Raw genomic sequence first — 24,389 nt, forward strand, 5'->3', positions numbered from 1 at the left:
AGAAATTATTCAAAAAGGGGCAAAAAAAAAAAAAAAAAGTCAGAATGCTTTTTTTTTTTTTTTTTTCTTTGTACGAATGTTTTTACAAATAGCTTTACCAAAAAAAAAAATAAAAAAAAAAAATTTATGGAATTAACATAAGAGAGAGATTGGCTATATATGTGTGAAGCTTTTGTAAATTATTTTAATATTAGCTTACTCAACCAAAAAAAAAAAAAAAAAAAAAAAAAAAAAAAAAAAGGGGAGTAGTTGATCCAGTCATATTGTTGTTTATTGGTCGAGAATTAGCTCCTTAATTTCATTATTGCTATTGTTTTATATATTGTGTAGTAGCTATGAATTGATATTACAGTATAGAAAATTTTAAAATTCATCAGTACTTCAGAAAACCAAATTAGAATTATAAAGTATAAACCACATGTAGCTTGCAGATTATATTTAACGAGTTAATGATATATTTGTACCATTTTTCAGTAAGTACTTATATTGTATATCGTATTTCAATTGTAAATAAAATAATAAATAATTCATTTTGTTGTTTTACTTCCGATTCCAATATCTACATGATCCATGAACATAAACAAGGAAATGATATATAAAATTCAATTTTTTAAGCAAAGGAAAACTTATTATCAGTAATAATTCATACAAAATTTAACTTGCTTTGATAAAAGAAGACTTAATTAACAAATTATTTTATTATTATTTTTTCAATTGTGACTCTACTGTATTCGATATTGTTGTATCATGAATCCAAGTTTAGGCTTGAGAAGATATATGCAATAATGCAAATGCAAAGAAGTCTCATAAAGCTAGTAGCTAGATTGTCGACTAAATGAGTGATTGTCAAGTATGATAACGGAGAAATTAATAAAAAATTTAAGCTGATAAATGAAAATGATTACACAGCACCGAGAATTGAGAGCAAAAATCTTGAATTTTCTCGACTGAAATTCATTGAGAAGAAGAGCGCAAAGTTAGTGTTTTTTTTTAGTATTTTGGATATGATTTTGGATATTTTTAAAGTTGGGTGGGAATAGCGAGATAAGATTTAAAAATTAAAAAAAATACCCTTTTAGGTTTGTTAAATAACTACACACCCTTATAATAAAAATATTAAAAATTACAAAAATACTCCTACCCATCCATTAAATTCTGGCAGTCGGCCACCACTGCCAGAGGGTGGTCAGAGTCGCTGTATTGGCCTACGATCGGTAGGATCTGGCCGGTCGTGCGCCGAGTTGGCCTTTTCCAACCAGATCTACCATTGATCTGGTCATATTTGGTCGTTAACGACGGCCAAAGATATGGCCGTCGTTGACCAGCCAAAGATATGGCTATCATTGAATACCAGCTACGACCAATGATCTAGTCGTCAATGGTCAGGTTTTTGGCTGTGAATCTGGCATTTTTCGGCCAGATTCACAGGAAAATGATAGATCAGCGCACTATTGGTCATATCTAGTCGGTAGTGCACCATTATACAAGATTTCGGCCACCTTCCGACGATGGTAGCTGGAATCTGGCAAATGTTGATGGGAGGGGGTGTTTTTATTAATTTCTAAACTTTTTTCTGAGGTGTTTAGTCAAATTAATAAACTTAAGGAGTTTAAAAGTAGTTGAAGAAAATATAATAGTATTTTCTAAATAATGAAACAAACGGTTATTTTGAGAATAAGATTAGAAATATGATAGAAAATAGTTTATCAAACACACCTGAAAATACGATTTAACAGAAGTAACAGTAATTTAATGGAAACTTTAACAGAATAAAGAGTAATATAACGGCAACCTAACGAATTCTACGGATCAAATTTTTCTTATTCACTAACATTGCCCCTTAAGCTAATCTGTCTTAACATTCTTCTGTAATTCACTAAAATTCCCCCTTAAGCTAAACTGTGGAGTCTTAACATTCTTCCTTAACGCATCAGCATCATAAAAGCCATCAGCACCTAATTACCAGCAACTAAGCAGTAAAGGTCATTCCATCAACAACCAAGTACCAACATTCCATTAGCAACAAAGCACCAACAACTGAACAGTAGAGAGCTTTTAATTCAAACTTTAACATTTTTCCAGCAACTAATGCAGCAAAGAGCATTTAAACTCAACTGTCTAGTAGAGAGTAACTAAGCTCTGTTTATTACCAGTTGTAGCCTGCACTTTCTGGGCATAATTGATTTTGCCTCATCAATTAGCCACTTCGGCAGCTAAACAATTCATCAGCAGCTGCTTCCTCTAGACATTTTATCAGCAGCTAAACAACTCATCAGGCTGTCCACTCCAAACAATCTTAACAACAACTAAACAATTCATCAGTAGCTGCTTACTCTAGACGTCTTATCAGCAGCTAAACAATTCATCAGGCAGCTAAACAATTTATCAGTAGCTGCTTACTCTAGACATCTTATCAGTAGCTAAAACTATTCATCACGCGGTTGTCCACTATAAACAATTCATGAGTAGCTTTTCGGTAGTCGGAGTCATCGTCGGTGTCTCAGACGCCATCAATAATGGGTATGATTCCTGGGACCCACTTTTCGGTAGGCTATTTTTCGCCCTTTGGCTCATCATCCATCTCTACCCCTTCGTCAAGGGGTTACTAGGAAAGCAAGACCGGATGCCCACCATCAATTTAGTCTGGTCTATTCTTCTGGCTTCAATCCTGACCCTTTTGTGGGTCAGAATAAACCCATTTGTCAACCGCGATGGCCCCGTGTTAGAGGTATGTGGCCATTTGTCAACCGCGATGGCCCCGTGTTAGAGGTATGTGGATTGAATTGTGACTAAGATACATGAATAAAAACAAGGTCTTAAGATCATAATCATAAATGTGGAGTTGCCGAAGAGATAGCTCTTCCAACTCCGAATGCCTGATGCAATGTTTTGCACGTTGCTTCTTTTGTTGGTTGGTTCGGATTTGTCGAAGACAAGATAAAAATTTTTGTGAAAGCAAGCTATAAGCTTGGGGGATGTCGTAGATAGAAGGCCCTGGAGACTGACACATTGTCATTTGTTTACATGGTTTTTCGTTAATTCTTTTATTATATTCCTCTATGAGTGTTAGGGTTCATTCTCTTTTCTCCTTTTGTATTGATTTTTATTTCTTCTTTTTTTCTGTATTTCCAAGAGAGCATTGAATTTTTTTTTCCTTTTGCCTCTTTTTCTTTTTTTTATTTCTTCTTTTTTTCTGTATTTCCAAGAGAGCATTGAATTATATTTATTCCCTTGTCAATATGGGGGGCATTGTATACTTGTCTCAAAATTTTACAGCCTCTGTCTTCTTATTGTTTCAATGTTTACTCTAGACACTCTTGGCCATGTAAGCTCTCTTTGTTTTTGGAGCTGTATAAATGTATCAAATTTTATCAAGTTTATTCTCTTCTTCATAATTCACTTTGTTATGAAAAACCCTCAAGAGTTTTGAGTATGAAGATTGCTTCAAGATGTTGAATGCTCAAGGCATACAAGCAAATTCAATATATTTTTTGGGTATAAATTTGTTTTGTTCATCTAATTTTTCTTTAGGTTCAATATGGTTTCTTTGAAGTGGTTTAATATGAGCTTTAAAGTTTAGTGATTGGTTCAATTTGGTTCACATTTTTGTTTTATAATTCAGAAATCCTTAATATCGATTTTGTAAACCTGAGTTTAAAATTGGATTCTTCATTGGATAGTCTTTAGAAATGTAAACTCGAGTTTCAAACTGGATCCTCCTTCGAATCCTATAATCTTCAAAGGATTCTTTACAATGGGAACGAAGATACATAAAACGATAATTACATATTAGAGGGCAATATATACATACCTCTTTCTTTTATGAAGAATGCATTTTCATTTCCCCTTCACTTGAGAGGTTGGAAACAAAGATAAATAAAACGATAATTACATATTAGAGGCCAATGTATACATATCTCAAAATAAGACTCAAATTCCTTCATTTACATTATGTTATTTCTACAACATTTGACTGTTGAATGTTCATGTTTTTTGGGTTGTTTATGTATGAGCCGAGCTAAAATTGAATAACCATTTTTTATGTTTAATATTAAAATTCCTATTTTAGGTTATAACTTTAAATAAAAATGTTCTCACCCATGTTAGGTTGTGTTTAGGTTAATTCTTGTTGGTTTAGCCCATATTCACACTACCCTAATATGTAAGATAGGGCCTGGCGTGGGCTCAGGCCCACTCTCACGGGCCATTAAGAATCTACTTTTATTCTTTAAGAGAATCTCCAATTGAATAAGCCTCAAGTTTGTTTATAACATTTAATTATATAACGATAATCTTTATTCTTATGTAAATTATTTCCTTTCTATAATCTCCACAACACATTCATTCCTCTCTTTATTCTTCATTCTCTTCTTTATTTCCTCAAACCCTAGTCTTTTTTCCAAAAAGAAAAATAAAATCCCAAAAGAACAATGGCTTAACTTTAAAAATATAGACAAAAACTTGTGCACGCAAATGTTCATATTATTTAAACGTCTCAACTAATGTTAAAATATAAAAATAAAATATGCCGTGTTCAATAGAAGAAAATAAACATTAATTAATCTTTAATTAATTTCAATTAACAAGTTCCACAGTTTAAGAAGATATGTAAATGGGAAGATGGTAAGAAGCTTATTTGAAAGGTGCTTGTAAAAGAAAGAATGAGTTATAATGATAGTGAGAAATTTCTAGTGTAATTTACAAAGGGTATTACTACACTGACAAATATTTTTCACTAATTTTCTCTCGCAAACGTGACGTGTTGTCTGTAATTGGTCAGCTCGCAATGGGTCTCACTTGACTAAATGTGAACTAACCAATTGCGAACTGTCACATCACATTTGTGAGAAACGTTTATCAGTCTATCCTTATTCATTTATAAAACCAAATAATTGAGTTGACGAAGAGGACTCTTTTTAAGTTTTTATTTTTTACTACATTTTTACTTCCTTTATATAAATAAGACAATACAAATGTATGGAATTATTTGTTGACTGAGAAAATCTTATTTTAAATTAAGGTTGAGTCTAGTCTTGAGTATGAATGACATAACCCATTTAAAATAATTAATTTAATAAAGAAGTTAAACAAGAGTTGAGAAAAAATAATAATTTTATGTATCAAAAGATAACTTAGTAAATAAGAATTCCAAAGGTTTTCTCAAAGTGGAAGAATAATGCAACAATAAAAGGGTAATATTATATTAATTTGGATAAAATAATTTGTATATATAGTAAAATCTCTCTATAGTCATAATAGTGGGATCAACTAATTTTATTAGTATAAAGAGATTATAATTTAATAGAGGTATAGTTACAAAAATTATTGTTTTGATTTCTTATTTTATAAGTCATGTTTTAGTAATACAGTATTAGGATTTCAATTCATATTTTAGTAGTATAGTAAAATCTCTCTATAACGATACTCTATATAGGAATAAACTCTACATAGTCATAAAAAAATTCTTATCTTAATTTAAAATAGTTATAAATAAGAATAAACTCCATATTATAATAAGTTGTAATTTTTCTAATTCTCGTCTTAAGGAAAGTTGCCTCCACATAGTAATAGTTATTTGTATATTACCAAAAAAAAATATGTTTGTTACATTAAAGTTTAAAATGAAATAAAATACTTATTTAAAGTTGTTTGAGACAATGATTTATACTTTAGAGTTGTTATTACATCTTTTATTTTGTGAGTATATAATAACTTGCTAATATGGACACCTTTTTGTTGAAGTCAAAATATTTTTACCTTTTCAAGTATGCTTAGGGATTATTTCCTTTATCTTCTTCTTCGGTTAAAGTATACACGATTTGTTGCTCATTTGGATGATCAGGAAAAACATTAATATCCATTCGATTAGTATAGTGAAGCTGTCAAATCTAATCACTCAATTTTTCAATAACTATTTTATTCTCCTCCTCCACTTCATTTGTAACTTGCAATTCATCGACATCGAGGGTCCTAATTTTGCAATGCTTAAAACAATTGGCAATTGTCTGTGGCTTCACATCAATTGACCATGCATCAACTACATTTATAGTTCCATCAATGACACTTACATGATCTTCTATTCGTTTCAAAAGTAGACAATTGAAGTGCTGAATTAAAATTATAATACTACTACAATATAAATTGAAATCATAATATTGTACTACTAAAACATAAATTATAAAATAAGAAATCAAAACAATAATTTTTGTAACTACACCTCTATTAAGTTATAATCTCCTCATAGTAATAAGATTAGTTGGTCCCACCATTATGATTATAGAGATGTTTTACTGTATAACGTTAGGCAAGAAAAATATTGTTGAAAACACAAACAATATTTATGGAATAAATGTAAAAGTTATTTCTAAAAAATTATATCATTGGATAATAATTAAAGTGACGGTTTAAATAATTTTTAATCTCTATTTAATTACCCACACATGTTTCATATGATTGAAGGTGTCGAGAAATTAGGTATATAAGGTCTTGCTCTAGAGAAGATCTATAATATCACGATGATATTATATAAGTATAAATTTTTTTAACCATCAATTAAGTTAACTATAAAAATATATGAGAATTTAGACCTGACTAAAGATATTGATTTACTGTATGACTACCGTGTATCTAGAAATATTAGTACGAAATGAAGAATTCACCTATTAACCCAATTTAACGAGCGAGACTTTGTTCTTTGTAGTTTGGTAAATTCTACCCGTCTTATTCGAATTCATTTCAAAGTTTGACTATTTGATTAGATAATCAATCTCACTCATCCCATCAAATAACAACCCATATATCCGACGGCTCAACCTACTTCATTTTAAATTGCTGGGTCCCTTCTAATTCTATGTATCAAGATCAAATATGATTCAAAATGGGACCTACAAAGTCTTCACAACAATACATTATTCATCCCAATCAAGCTATCTCGTCTTTGCTTGATTGAGGGCCAAGATTAGGCCAATCAAAATCTAACGGACTGATCTTAATTTAAGTTGGATAATAATGTAGAACCGGATGTATAGAATCAGTCAGCTGATATATAAAAATATTAATAAAACATCTTCTCGCCATCTTCATGGCAGCAACATAGCAGCTTCTTCTTAAAAAACGCATACAACACGTACTCAAGACGCGCTCTAAGCCAAAGGAAACTACATAAAGAGAAAGAGAGAAGACTGAGGAAGAAAAAGAGAGAACTTGAATTGTATGCGGGGGCTTTTCATTAGTGGCGAATCCCTAGAAGTTCTAATCGGACTCAGCCATGGGGGAGGCAGCTGAACGGCTAATGCAGCTGAGCGGTGAAGAGAACAACAGCAACGAGAGCGAGAAGACGAAGAAAAAGAAGAGGAAGTTACGTGATCAAAATGAGGTTATATGGGCGACGATAGAGGAGATATTTGGGAAAGAAGAAGAAGAGGAAGAGATTTTTCGGTCGGCGAAGAAGAGATATCGATCAATTGTAAGTATTTATATGAGCACGAAACCGATGCCATTAGAGATGAGAAGAAGCTGAAGAACTTGTCTCTTTGTTTTGCAGATTATGATTGAGATTAATGAAACTTTTTATAACTCTCTGAAACTACAAGTTTTTTCTTTCCTTTTACTTCTTTAATTTTCATTTATAGAAGAATTATTGATAATTTCTAACTTCGTTTGGTTTTTCTTGGGAGTGGTAAAGGTGACAACAAAGCTCCCAATTCATTAAGTATAAAAATTGATTTAGTTTTTGATAAATTTATGCCAATGTGTTCATGGTGAGAGTGATAATTTAATTTAATTTAATTTCTTCGACTCAATTGAGTGATGATGTGGGTAAGTTCTAAACTTATTGTATATTTGGTGTTTTTTTTGGTTAAATAAGAACGGAAGGCCTGAATTTGTATTTTAAAAATTAATTTAAAAGAAAAAATTAGCTGAATATAACCAGTAAAAATGTATTATTATCATTTTCTTATGATAAATATGAAATGTTGGAATAATATAGGGAATGAAAATATAAAAAACATCTTTTTTAGTTCTTCCTATTTTCTGTTCTAAAGAACTAAAATACTGTAGTTCGTGAAGCGAATGCCATCGTGAATTCACATTTAGTTGTTTGGTAGTGCTATATATTTTTCGAGCACAAAGATAAAAAAATTGTTCACATTCAACAAAGGTTTTTTTAATTAGCGATTAATTATCGTTGTTGTGTCAAAATACATCCAAAATGATAAAAAATCTCAAAATTAGATGTTTTAAAACTCCAATTCTAATTTCTTTTTGTCAGCGAAAATTCCCAAAATATTTATAGATATACTATTTCTAGGTAGATTATTATCTCTATGGAGCACATATTGAAGTTGAAGTCAATAGTATAGGGTTCTACCCTCCAAGAGGTATCATTCATTAGTTAAATGTAATGTTTCTCTCATATAAATTATTGTTATAAAAATTATGCCTATATTATTTCTATTTGTCAATGAATAAAGATAGACTGACAAACACTTCTCATAAACTTCTCTCACTAACGCTGATGTGATAACTTGCATTTGGTCAGACGAGACTCATTGTTGGACAGGTGAGATCCATTGCGAGCTGACTAATTACGAGCTGACACATCACGTTTGTGAGAGAAAGTTAATGAAAAAGGTTTGTGAGTATAGTATTACTGTTATCTATTGCTGACATCAAATTATGTAATGGGTTAGCAAGCCCATTGGACCAAGACAGGTGTGGCTGGAAACCAATTAATGCAAGTGAATTTAGAATCTTCAAAGCCCAGATTTCAGCCTGGATGGACGGAAAGCTTGCCTTTTATTCGTGGTGGAATAACTAAAAGAGCTAAGAAAATTGACTCCATAGAATAACAACTTTTTTCCCCTTTTAGAAATAATAATTTTCCTCTATTTTTACTCTTCTAATTGGGCGTTTGTAATAGCTTATTTTACTCTTATTCCGTCAAAATAACCACAAAAACCCTAATGTAATATTGATGACAAAGGTGAATTTTTATTTTAGATACCTAAAGGGGGAAATTGTTATTCAATGCCAACTCAGAAATCAGTTAACACTAACTAAAATCCAACAATATATTATACACATAAAAGTAAGCTACTAATTCTAAGCTCTATTTTAATCCACGTTGCTGTTGGAAAATTTTGAGAGAAGTAGGGAGTCTTGAATTTGATACCATCAATTCCTCGTCAAATAAAGTTAGGACATACTAAATCGCATTGTTCTTAAGGCAGATTCCACCCCTCTAGGACAATGTTGTAGTGCAAAACAAGCTCAAATACAACGACGATCTAACCTCTAGGATACAATGACTTGTTAGTTCCATATAGGTGCACTCCCAAATATGGAACCCTAGAACCTCCATATAACAAAGATTCTCTAGTACATGAATAAAATATCATTTTCATAGGAGTTATACTTTATATAAAAATCTAAGTCTCTACAATATAAGCTCTACCCTTTATTTACACTAAAAAATATGGTTGTTGGCCATTATGGGGTGTAATAAAATCAATCATAAAAACTTATGAAACTCCCATTAAAATAAACATTGAATTAATTAAATAAAATAAAAACTTCTTTCTTATTAAATTGCAATAAAACCATGACAATATGTATTTCGAAATATTTAATAAAATACAACAATCTCCCTCTATTTCAAAATACATGAAAATCTATTACCAGGGAAACTTTATAATTCAGTTCCTATGGACGGGTGCCTTTCAGGCTATGAACCAACCATTGGACAACTAATCATGTCTTAGAGGAACATGGTGAAACATTTAATTTCTATGAACTAATGTTCCTTTAGTCTGAATCAGAGAATTAGAAATCCACACTAAATGGTTTATATTAGCCGTCTTGTGATTTTACACTTTAATGGCCATGTGACTCTGAATTTCATGAGTGCTCTAGAGATGATTGCCTAGGCTCTCATTGTCATCGTCCTAATTTCACACTCACACAGTTGAACCTCCATCAAGTGTGACTGTAGCCTACACACCACCACCAATGGGAGTATGAAGTTCATTAAGAACATAGGTGGGTTACCATCACTTTTGCATATGTTAGGGCCAAAAAATGTCCTCGGCCCAAATAGGCCCAAAGACGGAGACACCTCCAACAAAGATGAAAGCTCAGGCCCAATTTCGATGGGGCCCAAATCAGAGTTCTGTAGATGAGGCCGATTCGGTATGCTTTCCCAGCTCCTCACCATCTGGACCCAAGCCTCCTGATCCTGGAACACCTTCTGGGTTTACGGTCAACTCGGAGCCTACAGTCACCTACGAACTACACTACTACTTAGAACTCTACTAAGGAAGTCAATTACTATCCCAATTCCTCCAAGGTCCGTATCCTAGGCACGTTCGAACTCCCTTTCCTACTGAGATAAGGGAGCCAAAGGCTCCACCCTTTGGGAGGACCACCACTATAAGGACTCCCAATCCCACCAGGATTCGAAGACTATACAGTCACTATTTAAACAGAGACCAACCCTCTCACAAGAGACAACGACATTACACCTTCAGACCCTAGAGTTCTCACTTGAGAACTTTGCATTACAGTCGTAGTCACAGTCCCCGACTAGACTTCCGATAACCTTTCCTCTCCCTAATCCTCTCTAAACTAGCCTCACTCAGCCTTGCTGACTTGAGCGTTAGAGTGCCTACGGCAAACACCACCCCAGTGTTTTCCGTCTGCTTCACGCTTGTTTTCTTACGTGTGCAGGTGCAGCAGATCACTAGTGGCTTCAACCTCACGGGATCAGTCCCCCTTTTCGTAACGGTAGATTTCTACATTTACAGCATAAACCGCTAAACTTATACTAAGCATAGTCATTTCCCTCGATGTATAAACCACTAACCTTTTACTTAACGGTTTTTGTCAGAGAATTGACCAAAATCAACTCTAACCCCCATAAAATCTAGGCTCACATGGCCTACAATAAACAATTGCTTTTTAACACAAAATTTCAATAAAATAGTTTTACTATGATAAATATTCCTAATACTTTTTAAAAAAAAAAAAAAAAATTATAGCCTGAAATTAAAAGAGGGTGTGAGTTAATGGGAATAAGACAATCAATTAAGTCTCTAGTAGACAAATTCTCCACCAAAGGAACATAAAACATAGTTAAGCACTAGTGCATTTGATTTCATACAATATCATTGTAACCCCTCAACACTAGAAAAGTTCATCTCAATGACTTTGATATCTTATAAAACTTATAACATAACAACCGAATTTTTGTTTCACCAATTTCTTTGTTTAATCATTCAATACAAACTATAACTCATAATAAAATGGTATTTGATCATTACAAATCTTGTAACTAAATGCCAACTGACAAAATATATAATATAATTATAGCTTACCCATAATAAAGATAGCACCCAGAGTCAGGAATTTTTCTTTAAACCGCATAATGAAGCAGCGGCAGCAGCAGTAGTTGTAGCAGCCGGAACCCAGTATATGCAACTGCATTGGACATGTAAAAAGTGATAACCGATAAATACAGAGAGAGATCTAGAGAGAGAGAGAGAGAGAGGAAAGAAGTGACATATAATAAAATAATTCAACAAATATCATCAACCAAAACCTGTAGCTGTTATAACGTAGCATAAATCATTCCGCGGGCAGATGCAAATCTGACCATTAAAAATGACTCTTTATATATATATATATATTATTTTGGGAAATACTGCTAAAAAAATCCATAAGTGGCAATTTTTGGGAAATAATGTTGACAAAAAATATTAATGGGCCGATTTATGGAACATTTGATATGAGCAAAGTTACCAAACATTCCAATTATATTATAAAATAGTGTAATGCTAAGGTCACCAGTAATGCATCGAATTCATATACCAAATGACAAGGCACAATCCTGATCATCGATTAATATTAAGTTATAATTAATCGACGGTCAGAATTACATCACGTCATTCGGTGCGTGAATTCGGTATATTACTTTCAGTGACTGTATTATTTTCCTATGAAATAACAAGTACGCAAACAATCAACACTACAGAAAAATAGTCAACATAACAAATACACTAACAGCACAATGATTTACATAATTATGGAAAGATATATCATGTAATTTTACTACAAGATGGTAGTGTTATTAATTGTTAATGGAAGTAGAGGTTTGATTAATTTTATATTAACTTTTAACATAAAATTGTAGGGGTATACATAATTATATACACTAGATAAGTAAATATAAAAAATAATGAAGCTAAAAAAACAAAGTTCGAAAAAGAGGAAGAAAATTTTCATCTAACGAATAGGTGAAAAATAGGAGAATCTTACAAAAATAAAAGATATTCCAATATTTGTTTATGAATAAAAATCACCGAGTCGGTGGCGGCAGCACCCGCAGCACTCGCAGCACAAGCGGCAGCAGAGGCAGAAGAAGTTGCAGCAGAGGCAGAAGTAGTTGCAGCAGATGAGGGACCAAGACTGGAATCCTTCAAAAAGCTTAGTTCTCCAATGCTGGTGGATGGGCTGCTTTTGGATTTGATATTGTTCACTTAAGCCGAGATGTGCCATGAGAAGACATATGTGAGTAAGTAACTCTCCACCATTCACAAGTTGTTCTCCATGCTCTTTCCATCCACAATGACTTGCAGTATGTCCCAACATTTCCATCCACACTTCACTTATCACCTCCCATTTACTATTCCTCCCATCAACACCTCTGTTCAAAGCCTGCAATTGCTTGGCGAGCTTACATCCGTGAACTAAAACCGACAGAGAACTTCCTTTATTCATAATGTTTAGATCCAGTGCTGATTCATCAAGTAAAGAATTGCAAACTGTACTGATTTCAGTGGATGAACCAAACTTTTGTTTTCTGAAAAATCTGATGGCTTCTAGGCAAGTGTCTTTATATCTTATCTCACCAACCCCTTTGGGCAACATGGTTGGACATATGACTAAAAGATACAACAGATAATCTGATAACCATTTGCTAATTTTGCATTTTGGTGGAAGTTCATGACCCTCTGGAAGGTTACAGAAATCATCGTAATAACAAAGATCAGTAGCGATGTGCCAAAGAAGAAGACTGTTATCAAATTCCACCTCAACTGTGCTCCAACGAAATTCATTACTAAAAGACCTTTTGCTAAGCACATAATCTCCTCTCCGACCCAGCAGTTCTTTGCATTTCTTCATATCAAAAAGATCCCCTTCAATTTCTTGGCTTTTCTCAAGGAGTTGGATGAAGATCGCTTTTAATAAATCATCATCCACTTCTTTCAAAGTCAAATATTTATACTTTTCTATTAGTTCTTGGATTCCAAATAGCTTCTGAATTCCAACAATCAATGATGTGGCTGATTTGGCCTCTGAAAGAGAAAAACTTAATAGATTGTACTGACCCATGGATCCTGACCACCTTCTGTTGTCGTTGAAGAGTAAACCATTAGAGCATGTATCAATGGACATATAATTACTCTTGGTCAACCAATATTTTGTCCAGTCAGAGAAAAGAAGCACGATGAATGCATAAACCTCCAGAAAGATAGCTCCAACTAATAGTACATAAGTTATGGAGATGTCACTTGGTGAATAGGAAGACTTATCAATAATGATTAAGAAGATAACTAATACAAGAATATGGGAGAACAAACAGATGCAACGGAGAATGATACCAAGCACGGAATAAATTGTTGTTGTCTTTGTGTAGAGCACATCATACATGAATCCAAGCTCAATTGCTACCAATTTGAAGGCTTCTTTTGGTGGCTTCTTGCTGAGAAGAGAGTAACTTTCTTTTCTTTCATCATGATCGAGAATTAAATCAGCATAGAGACACCTGAATTTTTTGAACAAGGATACAGCTTCAATGAGGTAATTATTTACCTCTTCAGTTTGCTTCTTTTCATACTCTTCTTCTCTGTCCTCGAGGTTTGAAGGATTCTCATCAAATTCAGGAGGTGAACGCAAGGAATCTTTAAATTTCTTGGCGCTTGAAGAGTGGAGCACTACAATTCTCTCTGCATACTTAATCATTCCAGCGATAAACACTGGAATGGCTATAAATCTGAAGGCATCTTTATTTTTCCAGGATGGTGTGAAGACATAAAATGCTACTCCAACTTGGAACACAAATTGAAGAAAGTGCCTTAGCCAAAACTCATTATCATTTAAGGAGTAAGCCGTGATAGTATCGGGGCCACCAAGGTGCAGCAGAAGGAAAGGTGCCCAAAATGCCTGGAGCTTTAAAACTTTATCAGCTGCAGAATCTCTTCGGCTGCGAGCAAGACAACCGAGAGCAACTGTTGCTACCATGTCTGCTGTCAAGTATGCTAACCAAACAAGGAGATTGACCCAAATTCTTCTAGTATATTTTCTTTGAGAACCGAATATGACGAGGATGATTTGTACAAAAAGGCTCAATAAAACCAACACTCGAATTTCCCATCCATCCCAAAGTTTCATCATATGATCTGTAAAAGATTGCAAAGCCATCTCTTCTTTACGACGATACAACTGCAGGCAACATAAAATCTTTTTAGCAAAAAATACAAATAAAACAGTGTTGATAAACTATACTAGTGATGATTCGTTGCATCATCACTGTAGACTTTTGCATAGTTCTAAAGAACAAACGTGCATTTGTACATAGATTTCCCGATGGAGACTAAATGTGTGTGTAAATTATGAGCTCAATACTTGCTAAAGAAAATTGAAAAAGAAACACAGTATCCATATTTCAGATCTTAATATCTGTTTATTGTAAGTGCAAGTTTATTAGATGTATAATTCTATATAAGTACAACTTATAATTCAGATTTAAATTTTCGGATGTGAAATTAAAATCTAGACTTAAACTCTCATGACTGAAAACAAATTTTAACTTTTACAAATAAGAGTGTTAATTGTTGTTAACAAGAGTTCAAAAAGTCTGGTTTTTAGAAAAATTAGGATGTCTATAAGATAAATTTATTACATGTGTGTTTGTGTGTGCTCACTGAAGATAAAAAAAAAAAAAAAGGTTGTGCCTGGCTAAGAAGCAAGAACTTAACATTTGATTTAGTCAATACTTAGGAGCCGACTTTAAAATAAAAGCAAAAGACAAAGCTGACTGCTTGCCTATAATTAAATTCAGTAAGATTAATATTACACCAACAATCCTCTTTTATAATTTTGACTTGACAGTTCATAATTGATCAGTTCATAATTAATTAGTAAGACTCATGTAGGACTCATGTAAGATCCGTTGTAAACGGACTAATTGTGAGTTATCGTTGTGAAAGAAAGTCTGTGAGAGAAGATTGTTAGTGAAGTATTATTCATTAAATAAATAATATAAATACCTAAAGAATAACTTTTGCGAAGCTAATTAAATTAGTGCTTCTAATAATCTAATCCGATGTCTGGAACAACTTTGGATTATTTGAAGTTGTGGACTAAATTCCTTCTAGTCCAAATGAAACACAAAAAGAAACCAGTGGCCCCTCGCAGATATTCTTTATTCGAGGCTTAGAGCCCCATGCAGATGATGCTTGCTGTTTTAAATATATTCCAATATTTTATTATAATTAGTATTGAATATTACAAATATATAATAATAATTTAATAAAATAAATATATTTTTAATATTTTTTATAATGAATATTGTATAAATAATTTTATAGTTAAATTAAGGGAGGACGGAGTGGCGGATCCAATTAATGACTTGTGGGGACTAGAGTCCCCACTCAACTTTTAAAAAAGTTGACATCTTATATTTATTTAAATTTTACACTTATAGAATTATGAAATTTTGGGAACAACCCCCATGGTTAGTTTGGATTTTATTTTTGTAAAACCCTATTTTTAATCCTAATATATATATTTCATATTTTTTGTGATTTTTCTTTTTATGCAAGGGGATCTATTAGTTTTTAAAAGTTTTATTAGGAGTGAAAATGAAAGGAATAAGAACTGTTGGATTTGCATTTAACCGAGGGGAGAAATCTGGGCATTTTTACATCAGAAAGCTAATGTGGCGAGGTCATGGTGAAAATAAGAGAATCTTGGGGCAGTTTCATAATTCAAAGAAGTTGTTTTATATATAAACTGGGTTGTTCGCCAAAAATGAAGAAGAAGAGAGAAAAACCCATAAAGAAGAAAGGAAGAAGAAACAAAGGAAAAGGAGCCACAGTTTATTTCCTTTGGTTTGAACGGAATAATCGCGTGTTTCGTCAGTATTGTAGCTCCCGCAGAGATATTGTCTTAGCTATTTGTGATCTAGTTCGGTTCAAGATTTTGGGTCTAACACCTAAATACGAGATCCCGCCTCAGCTCCGTGTGATATGGCATCTTCCTGACTAGCTTTGTAAGGGACCTGCATGCTCTTTTGTGTCGGTTTGTGACTTTGTGTTTGTGGTGAGCCTGCGTGGTCTTTTTTTGCCGGTTTGTGGCTTTGTGTTTGTGGTAAGCCTGCGTGCTCTTTATGCCGGTTTCTGGCTTTTTTATGGCATCTTTTGCTTTATGGGGAGCCTGCGTGCTCTCTTTTGCTGTTCATGACTTTGTGGGTTTTCCCACGTGTTCTTGACTGATAGTTATCAGTCATCCTCTTGGGGTATGCCCCTCGTATTTGTATTTTTTTTGTCTTTTATACATACTTACCTTATCCAAAAAAACAAAGGAAAAGGAAAAAAAAAAAAAAAAAGAGGGAAGAATGGGTTTAGTCAGTTTTATCCATTTGATTCTTCTGTACTTGAATTGATGGTACTTGAGAACTAGGCTAAGATTTATGTTATTGACATATGTTCTTGTGATAAATTTGTTGAGTTACAAGGAATTGGTGATTTGGTTAAGAATTTAGTTGGGTTTAAAAAAGAAATTTTGGATATGTTGGTGTATAAGCTTGTGAAAGTTGCATTGGTTTTATCAGTTGTGACTGTGACTGTTGAAATGGTTTTTTCTACAATGAAACTTGTGAAAATCTGGTTATGCAATCGAATGGGAGATCAATGGATGAATGACTGCTTGGTCATCTATATTAAGAAAGATATATTTGATACAATTGACAATAAGATGATTATCCAACGTTTCCAGAATAAGAAAACTCGTCGAGGACAATTGCAGAAAAATTGTTTTATTTTTACAAAAAATTGTGTTTTTTGAAGATATTTATTTGTATTTTATAACTTTTTATTGAAGCTCATCGTAATGAAAACAAAAAATGTAGTTATGATTGGTTTTAATTTTTTTTTTTTTTTCTTTTTGGTTTATATTTTGCCCCCATAGAGGGAAATTCCTAGATCTGCCACTAGGAGAACAACATTGTCCCACCCAAGGTTTGGCGAAAAGACATTTTCCACCCACCAAGTTTCAAAATGACATTTTTCCCACCCTTCAAGTTTCATAACGATAGTTTCTCACACATCGTTATGTTCCGTTAGGAAAATCCATTTTATAAACAGTATAAAGACAAAAATATCCTTTCTCTCTTCTTCTTCTTCTTTCTCCTTCGCCACCTCTCTTCTCATCCTCTCTTCTTCTTCACCTTTGTTCTCCTTCTTTTTTTCGTCTCCTCTTTCTCTCCCCCTTTCCTTCTGACCACAATCTTTTCACACAAAAGTTAAAAAACTGAAGAAAAAAAAAATAGTTGGTTGGGTGTGATTCCGGCCAAATCGCACCAAGTGACGTGCGATTCTGACTGAATCGCGCTTGGCTTGGTGTGATTCCGGTTGAATCGCATCCGACCAACTATTTTATTTTGATATAGAACAAAAGGCTCAAAATCCACATTGGTGTTTTTGTTTTAAAAGCACGATAGAAGATTTCAATCCAAATCATGCGATGATGGAAGAATGTAGATAGATAATTACTATGGATCAACAACAACAGTAGTAGGACCCAACCTCAATGGTCATGGAATTCAAGATCTTTAGTGTCGCCACCTCCACTGTAAGTGTGAAGACTGAAACGATGCCATGCTACTTAACTAAGTAATACGCTGTCGTTTCAGGAAGAAATTTGGACCATCAATCATCTTAAGATCCAACGGCAACAATTAGTCCAATTCTGGTCAACGGTATATAAACAAATGAGTCTTCAATCTTCAGTCTTTAGTAAGGGTTTTCTCGATTGATATACTGTGTAATAGGAATTTTCTCTCTTAGGGTTTTTCGTCTAGTTCTGAAATCGTAATCAGTTTAACTAGTTGAGTGATTGTGTTTGTCATTCTGAGAGAGGGTTATTGTCTCTCTAAGGGCTAGGGATCTTAGTGTTATTTCTCTAGGTTGATTGTTACAAGATTGGTTGATTTCGGGGTTTCTTTCTTGGATCATTTGATTGAGAGTCTGTAATCTATAAACTGGTTCGTATTAATGCAGTAAGCTTCTTTCGTTTCCAAAGCTTAACGTGGACGTAGCCTTCCTATTCTTGGAAATGTGAACCATGGTAAAAATTGTGGTGTTGAATCTTTTTTGTGATTGCTTAATCTGATAGGTTTAATTAGGTTTGTGTGTGAGTGTTATTACAACAGTGGTATCAGAGTGGGTTACATTAGAGCCTAGTGTGACTTTAAGATCCCTAATCGAGGAAAATTCGAATTCTAGGGTTTTGAAAAATTCGGGGGTTTTCTGAATTATCGGGTTCTAGGGTTCTTAGGAGTCTGTAGGTTATCAACAAACCAGAAATTGTCAAGAATTGAAACCAATTTCTAATTCTAGCATCATGAGTTTAACTCGCATGGAGATCTCCCAATACGATGGGAAGATAGACTTCAATTCTTAGAAGAAGAAGATGAAGGCCTTATTTTCACATAAGAAAGTAGGGATTGCACTCGAAAAGAACACAGAAAAATGGCTGGAGGACAAGTTAAAGAGAAAGGCAGAAATAGACAAGGAGACGTACAACTTGATCATGATGAATCTGGCAGACAACGTACTGAGAAAGGTGGACGGATTGAAGGCTCCAATCACACTCTGGGGTAAACTCGAAACTCTGTATGCCTTACAAACTGCACCCAATCTTGCTTTTTTAAAGGGTGTACAATTTTCATATAGAATGGACAATAGTAAGTCAATAGAAGATAATCTAGATGAATTCTTGAAAATGACTATAATCCTAAAAGGCACTGACCAAGAATTAGGAGACACAAGCTTGGCCATAATTCTTTTAAACTCATTAACAGAAGACTACCAAGTAGTCAAGAATGCTTTACAGTACTCTGGCACTGTCCCTAGTGTAGATGTCATAATATCATGACTAAATAGGGAGTTAGAGTTGAAGGTTCAGAAAAGAAACGAGAATAATCTGTTTGTAAAGGGTAAAACAGAACTAGGAAGTTCCTCTAATGGCATACAAAGAAACACATGGTCCAAGACTAAAAAGAAAGGAAAAGGAACTAACAAGAAAGGGGAGACTAGGAAATGTTTTCTCTGTAATAAACCTGGCCACTTAAAAAAGAATTGTTATGATTGGATTAGAAAACAAAAATCAGTAAACACTGAGAGTAATATAGCTTGTGCAGAGAATAATGCTACTGACCCAGAAGTACTCACTGTGTCTAAGACAAAACAAACACAAGATTGGGTGTTAGACTTAGGATGCTCATTTCACATGAGCCCTAATAGAGATTGGTACCAGGACTTTAGGGGTGGTGAATATGAAACTGTTTTCATGAGTAATAACAATACTTGCAGAGTGTTAAGAATAGGTAATATAATCCTAAGATTGGATGATGGAAAGCTCATAGTATTATCTAATGTTAGATACATCCCTGAATTAAAAAGGAACCTAATATCCTTAGGTACCTTAGATGAATTAGGATGTAGTTATAAGCTGAAAGCAGGTGTATAAATGTGTTTAAGAATAACCACATTGTGTTGAGGGGGTTGAAGAAAAATGGGTTGTATCTCTTGTGTGGCAGTTATCACCCTAAGAAAGGGAATAGTGCTTTGGTCTTCTTTAACCTAAGTTCTACTGATAAATGGCACCCGAGGCTAGGGCATATGATGAAAAAGGGTATGAACATCCTTAGCCAATAGGGTTTGCTTGGTAAAGATAGGATAACCCTAATAGACTTCTATGAAACCTATGTATTAGGAAAGCAACATAAAGGTAGCTTTACTAAAGGCACACACCTATCCAAAAATTGCTTAGACTACCTCCATGCTGATCTCTGGGGATCGAGAGAGTTAGATCTCATGGAGGAAATACGTATTTCCTCTCCATAGTTGATGACTTAAGTAGGAAAGTATGGGTATACCTACTAAAGTCTAAAGATGAGGCTTTGACTAAGTTTAAAATTTGGAAAACACTTGTGGAGAATCAGGTTGACAAAAGAGTGAAAGCCTTAAGAACGGACAATGGACTAGAGTTTTGCAATATGGAATTTGATAACTACTGTAGAGATCAGGATATTTTAAGGCACAGAACAGTTAGGAAAACCCCTCAGCAAAATGGGGTTGCTGAGAGGATGAACAGAACCCTGCTAGAAAAAGTTAGGTGTCTCCTGTTTACTTCAGGCCTTCCAAAAACCTTTTGGGGAAAAGCATTGACTACTGCTGCCTATCTAATAAACAGAAGCCCAAATAGTTCCATAGAATTCAAATGCCCAGAATCTAAATGGTCAGGGAGGGACTTGAATCTAAGTCACCTAAGGGTGTTTGGATGTCCTGCATATGCACACAAGAGTGATGGAAAACTAGAGCCTAGGTCCATAAAGTGTGTACTTCTAGGATACCAAAAGGGTACTAAAGGCAATAGGCTGTGGGACAGAATTGCACCAGAGGTAAAGATCATAGTTAGCATAGATGTAATATGTAATGAAGGGGATTTCCCCTGCAAGTCTACTAACAATGATGCAGGTTCTCCAAGCAACAATGAAACTTAACCAGGTCAACCAGAAACTACACCAATTGAGGTGGAGGCAACCAGCATACAACCAGAGGTTACCCAGTCAGAAAGTGAACCTGCAACAAAAGAAGAAACAATACCTAATGCACTAGACCAAGATGAAAGTGAAATAGGGGAGGCCCAATACCCCTTGCTTGATGAACTGCAAGAATACCAACTAGCAAGGGATAGGACTAGAAGAGAGATTAGGCCTCCAGCAAGGTATTTATATGCAGAGCTGATCTATACAGCCTTACTGGCAGGAACTGAAGTATTGAGAACAGAACCTAAGTCATACTCAGAAGCAATAACTTCAAATGATAGGGACAAATGATGGCAAGCAATAATAGAGGAAATGAATTCCCTAAAGGTAAATGGGACTTGGTCCCTTGTTCCTAAACCTAAAAATCAAAAATTTATTTAGTGTAAATGGTTGTATAAGATTAAGGAGGGTATAGCAATAAATGAACCACCTAGATACAAAGCTAGACTGGTGGCCAAAGGGTACACCCAAAGGGAGGGCATAGACTTCAATGAAGTCTTCTCTCTCGTAGTCAAATATAAGACCATTAGGATGATGTTGTCTGTTGTATCTCACCAAGACCTAGAGCTAGAGCAACTTGATGTAAAAAAAAGCTTTCCTACATGGTGATTTAGAAGAGCAAATCTTCATGGTTCAGCTAGTAGGCTTTGTAGATAATCTAAGGCTAGACCATGTGTGCAAGTTGCATAAGTCCCTGTATGGACTTAAGCAGTCACCTAGACAATGGTATAAAAGGTTTGATACCTTTATAATCAACTTAGGATTCACTAGGAGCAAATACGATAACTGTTTTTACTTTGCTTTGAAAGATGTTATGCCTATTTACCTCCTACTTTATGTAGATGATCTGCTTCCGATTAGTAAATCAAAGTCCAAGATAACTAAATTAAAGGTTAGACTCAATTCTGAATTTGATATGAAAGACCTAGGAGTGGCTAAGAAAATACTTGGAATGTTCATAGATAGGGACAGAAGTAAGAGTACCCTAAAAATCCATCAAAAATCATATCTGCAGAAATTAGTCTCTAAATTTGGAATGTTTGACTGTAAGCATGTGTCAATGCCCTTTGCAAACCATTTTGTACTGTCTAAGTCATAGTGTCCTAAGAGTCCTGCTGAAACCATTCAAATGGAGATTGTTCCTTACTCTAATGTGATAGGATCAGTAATATACGCAATGATTAGCACTAGACTAGATTTAGCCTTTGCAATATCTCTATTGAGTAGATACATGTCAAACCCAGGGAGTGATCACTGGATTGCTCTAAAATGGGTGCTCAGATACATTAACAGTACTGCATGTATAGGTTTAGAATATTGCAAAAGAACATCTACACTTGATCTTGTTGGGTTTGTGGATTCAGACTTTGTAGGTGACAGGGATAGCAGGAAGTCAACTACTGCCTATTGTTTCACTCTTGGAAGGAATTGCATCAGCTGGAAATCACAACTCCAGCCCCTAGTTGCACTATCATCGACTGAAGCAGAATATGTGGCCTTGGCGGATGGTTTCAAGGAAGCCATATGGATGCAAGGACTACTGACAAAAATTGAGCTAACTGATAGCAAAGTGACTATCTTCTCAGACAATCAAAGTGCTGTACTACTAAGCAAAAATCCTATCTATCATGAAAGAACAAAACATGTGGACGTAAGGTTTCATTTCATCAGAGACCTAATCAACAAAGAACTGATTGAGCTAAGAAAGGTTCCCACTGAAGAAAATCCAGCAGACATGGGAACAAAAATTGTCACTCCAGCCGAGTTCAAGCATTGCATGAACTTGCTATTTCTGAAATAAGCAAAAGACAACAGAGCTATGAGGGAATCAATTGAGGCAAACTGCACTAAAAGAGACTCAAGTGAAGAAGTTGGTTTCAAGTCTTCAAGATGGAGATTGTAAGTGTGAAGACTGAAACGATGTCGTGTTACTTAACTAAGTAATACGCTGTCGTTTCAGGAAGAAATCTGGACCATCAATCATCTTAAGATCCAACGGCAGCAATTAGTCCAATTCTAGTCAACGGTATATAAGCAAATGAGTCTTCAGTCTTCAGTAAGGGTTTTCTCAATTGATATACTGTGTAATAGGAATTTGCTCTCTTAGGGTTTTTCGTCCAGTTCTGAAATCGTAGTCGGTGTAACTAGTTGAGTGATTGTGTTTTTCATTCTAAGAGAGGGTTATTGTCTCTCTAAAGGCTAGGGATCTTAGTGTTATTTCTCTAGGTTGATTGTTACAAGATTGGTTGATTTCGGGGTTTCTTTCTTGGATCATTTGATTGAGAGTATGTAATCTGTAAACTAGTTTATATTAGTGTAGTGAGCTTCTTCCGTTTCCGGGCTCAACGTGGACGTAGCCTTCCCATTCTTGGAAAGGTGAACCACGGTAAAAATTGTGGTGTTGAATCTTTTCTGTGATTGCTTGATATGATAGGTTTAATTAGGTTTGTGTGTGTGTGTTATTACAACATCCACAAACTCAACAACCCCAAAACAATGATGCCAAGTTCAAGAAAGGAACGTCAACAAATGGGTCTTCTTCAAGAAGTTCGAGTTTTAGTGATCCAGAGTTGTAAAGGAAGAAGCGGGTTGCTAGCTATAAGGTTTACACTGTTGAAGGCAAAGTTACAGTTAAAGGGTCTTTCAAGTTTCAAGAAGAGTTTTAGGTGGATTAAGGACAGGTGTTCTAGACTCTAGAGTTGTCTATGTTTGGTGGTGATTTCTTCTTTTTATTTTTCGTGTTTTATGTTGTTATATTCGTGCTTTGTTTTATATAATCTCCCATATGTTTAAGAATTAAGAGTATTAGCTTATTTTTATGAATTGAAATTTTTTTTTTTTCCTAAAGTTTATAAGGATAAAATAATGTAATTACCTTTAATAATCTTTTGAATTTATTATTATATCTTTCTTCAGTTAAACTTGAAGGATGAATCTTAACAAGGGTGGGAAAGTGTCGTTTTGAAACTTAATAGGTGGAAAGTGTCATGTCACCAAACCTTGGGTGGGAAAATGTAGTTCTCCCTTCAATAATTTTATAGTTAAATTAAAATTTAAGTATTTAGCTAACTTTTATTCAAATGAATTAATTAGTAAAATTTGAAATGTTTAATCATATGAATAGTTTTGTCTAATGAAATACGTTATCAAACATAATATCCTATTATAATTCTTGTCCAATCTAATTCAATTTCAATCTATAGCTATTCATTTTAATCCAATCCCATAAAATTAGTCTAGTCTTGTACTGTGCGCCAAACAAGTGCACCCTAAATACTTATCCGAAACTGACAAGAGAATAATTATTCAAAAAACATCATATATTAAATAGTAGGCTAATAGCATCATATAATTAAGCACATATAAGATAAAAAAACATCTACGAACCATGTTTTTTCACATCACATAAATGGTAAAAAATAAAATTTAATAATTTCCTTTAGCAAGAAATCTGTCTAAAATTTTGTTATTTGAGGATAAATATATACCTAGATAA

The 24,389-nt window shown here is 34.1% G+C and overlaps 2 protein-coding genes across 2 annotated transcripts; one reads left to right on the plus strand and one right to left on the minus strand.

Moving 5' to 3' along the window:
* Positions 1-11,399: 11,399 nt before the first annotated feature.
* On the minus strand, positions 11,400-14,301 carry LOC116131376. The gene is made up of 3 exons (XM_031417029.1): positions 12,581-14,301; positions 12,316-12,510; positions 11,400-11,478 (listed from the first exon to the last, which is right to left on the minus strand). Exons 1-3 carry the CDS (start codon positions 14,299-14,301, stop codon positions 11,400-11,402), a joined length of 1,995 nt encoding a protein of 664 aa, XP_031272889.1.
* Positions 14,302-22,070: 7,769 nt separating this feature from the next.
* On the plus strand, positions 22,071-22,694 carry LOC116131397 (secreted RxLR effector protein 161-like). The gene has a single exon (XM_031417046.1). It carries the CDS (start codon positions 22,071-22,073, stop codon positions 22,692-22,694), a length of 624 nt encoding a protein of 207 aa, XP_031272906.1.
* The last annotated feature ends 1,695 nt before the right edge of the window (positions 22,695-24,389 follow it).

Source organism: Pistacia vera, unplaced genomic scaffold (assembly GCF_008641045.1).
Source record: "Pistacia vera cultivar Batoury unplaced genomic scaffold, PisVer_v2 Contig107, whole genome shotgun sequence".
Classification (NCBI taxonomy): domain Eukaryota; kingdom Viridiplantae; phylum Streptophyta; class Magnoliopsida; order Sapindales; family Anacardiaceae; genus Pistacia; species Pistacia vera.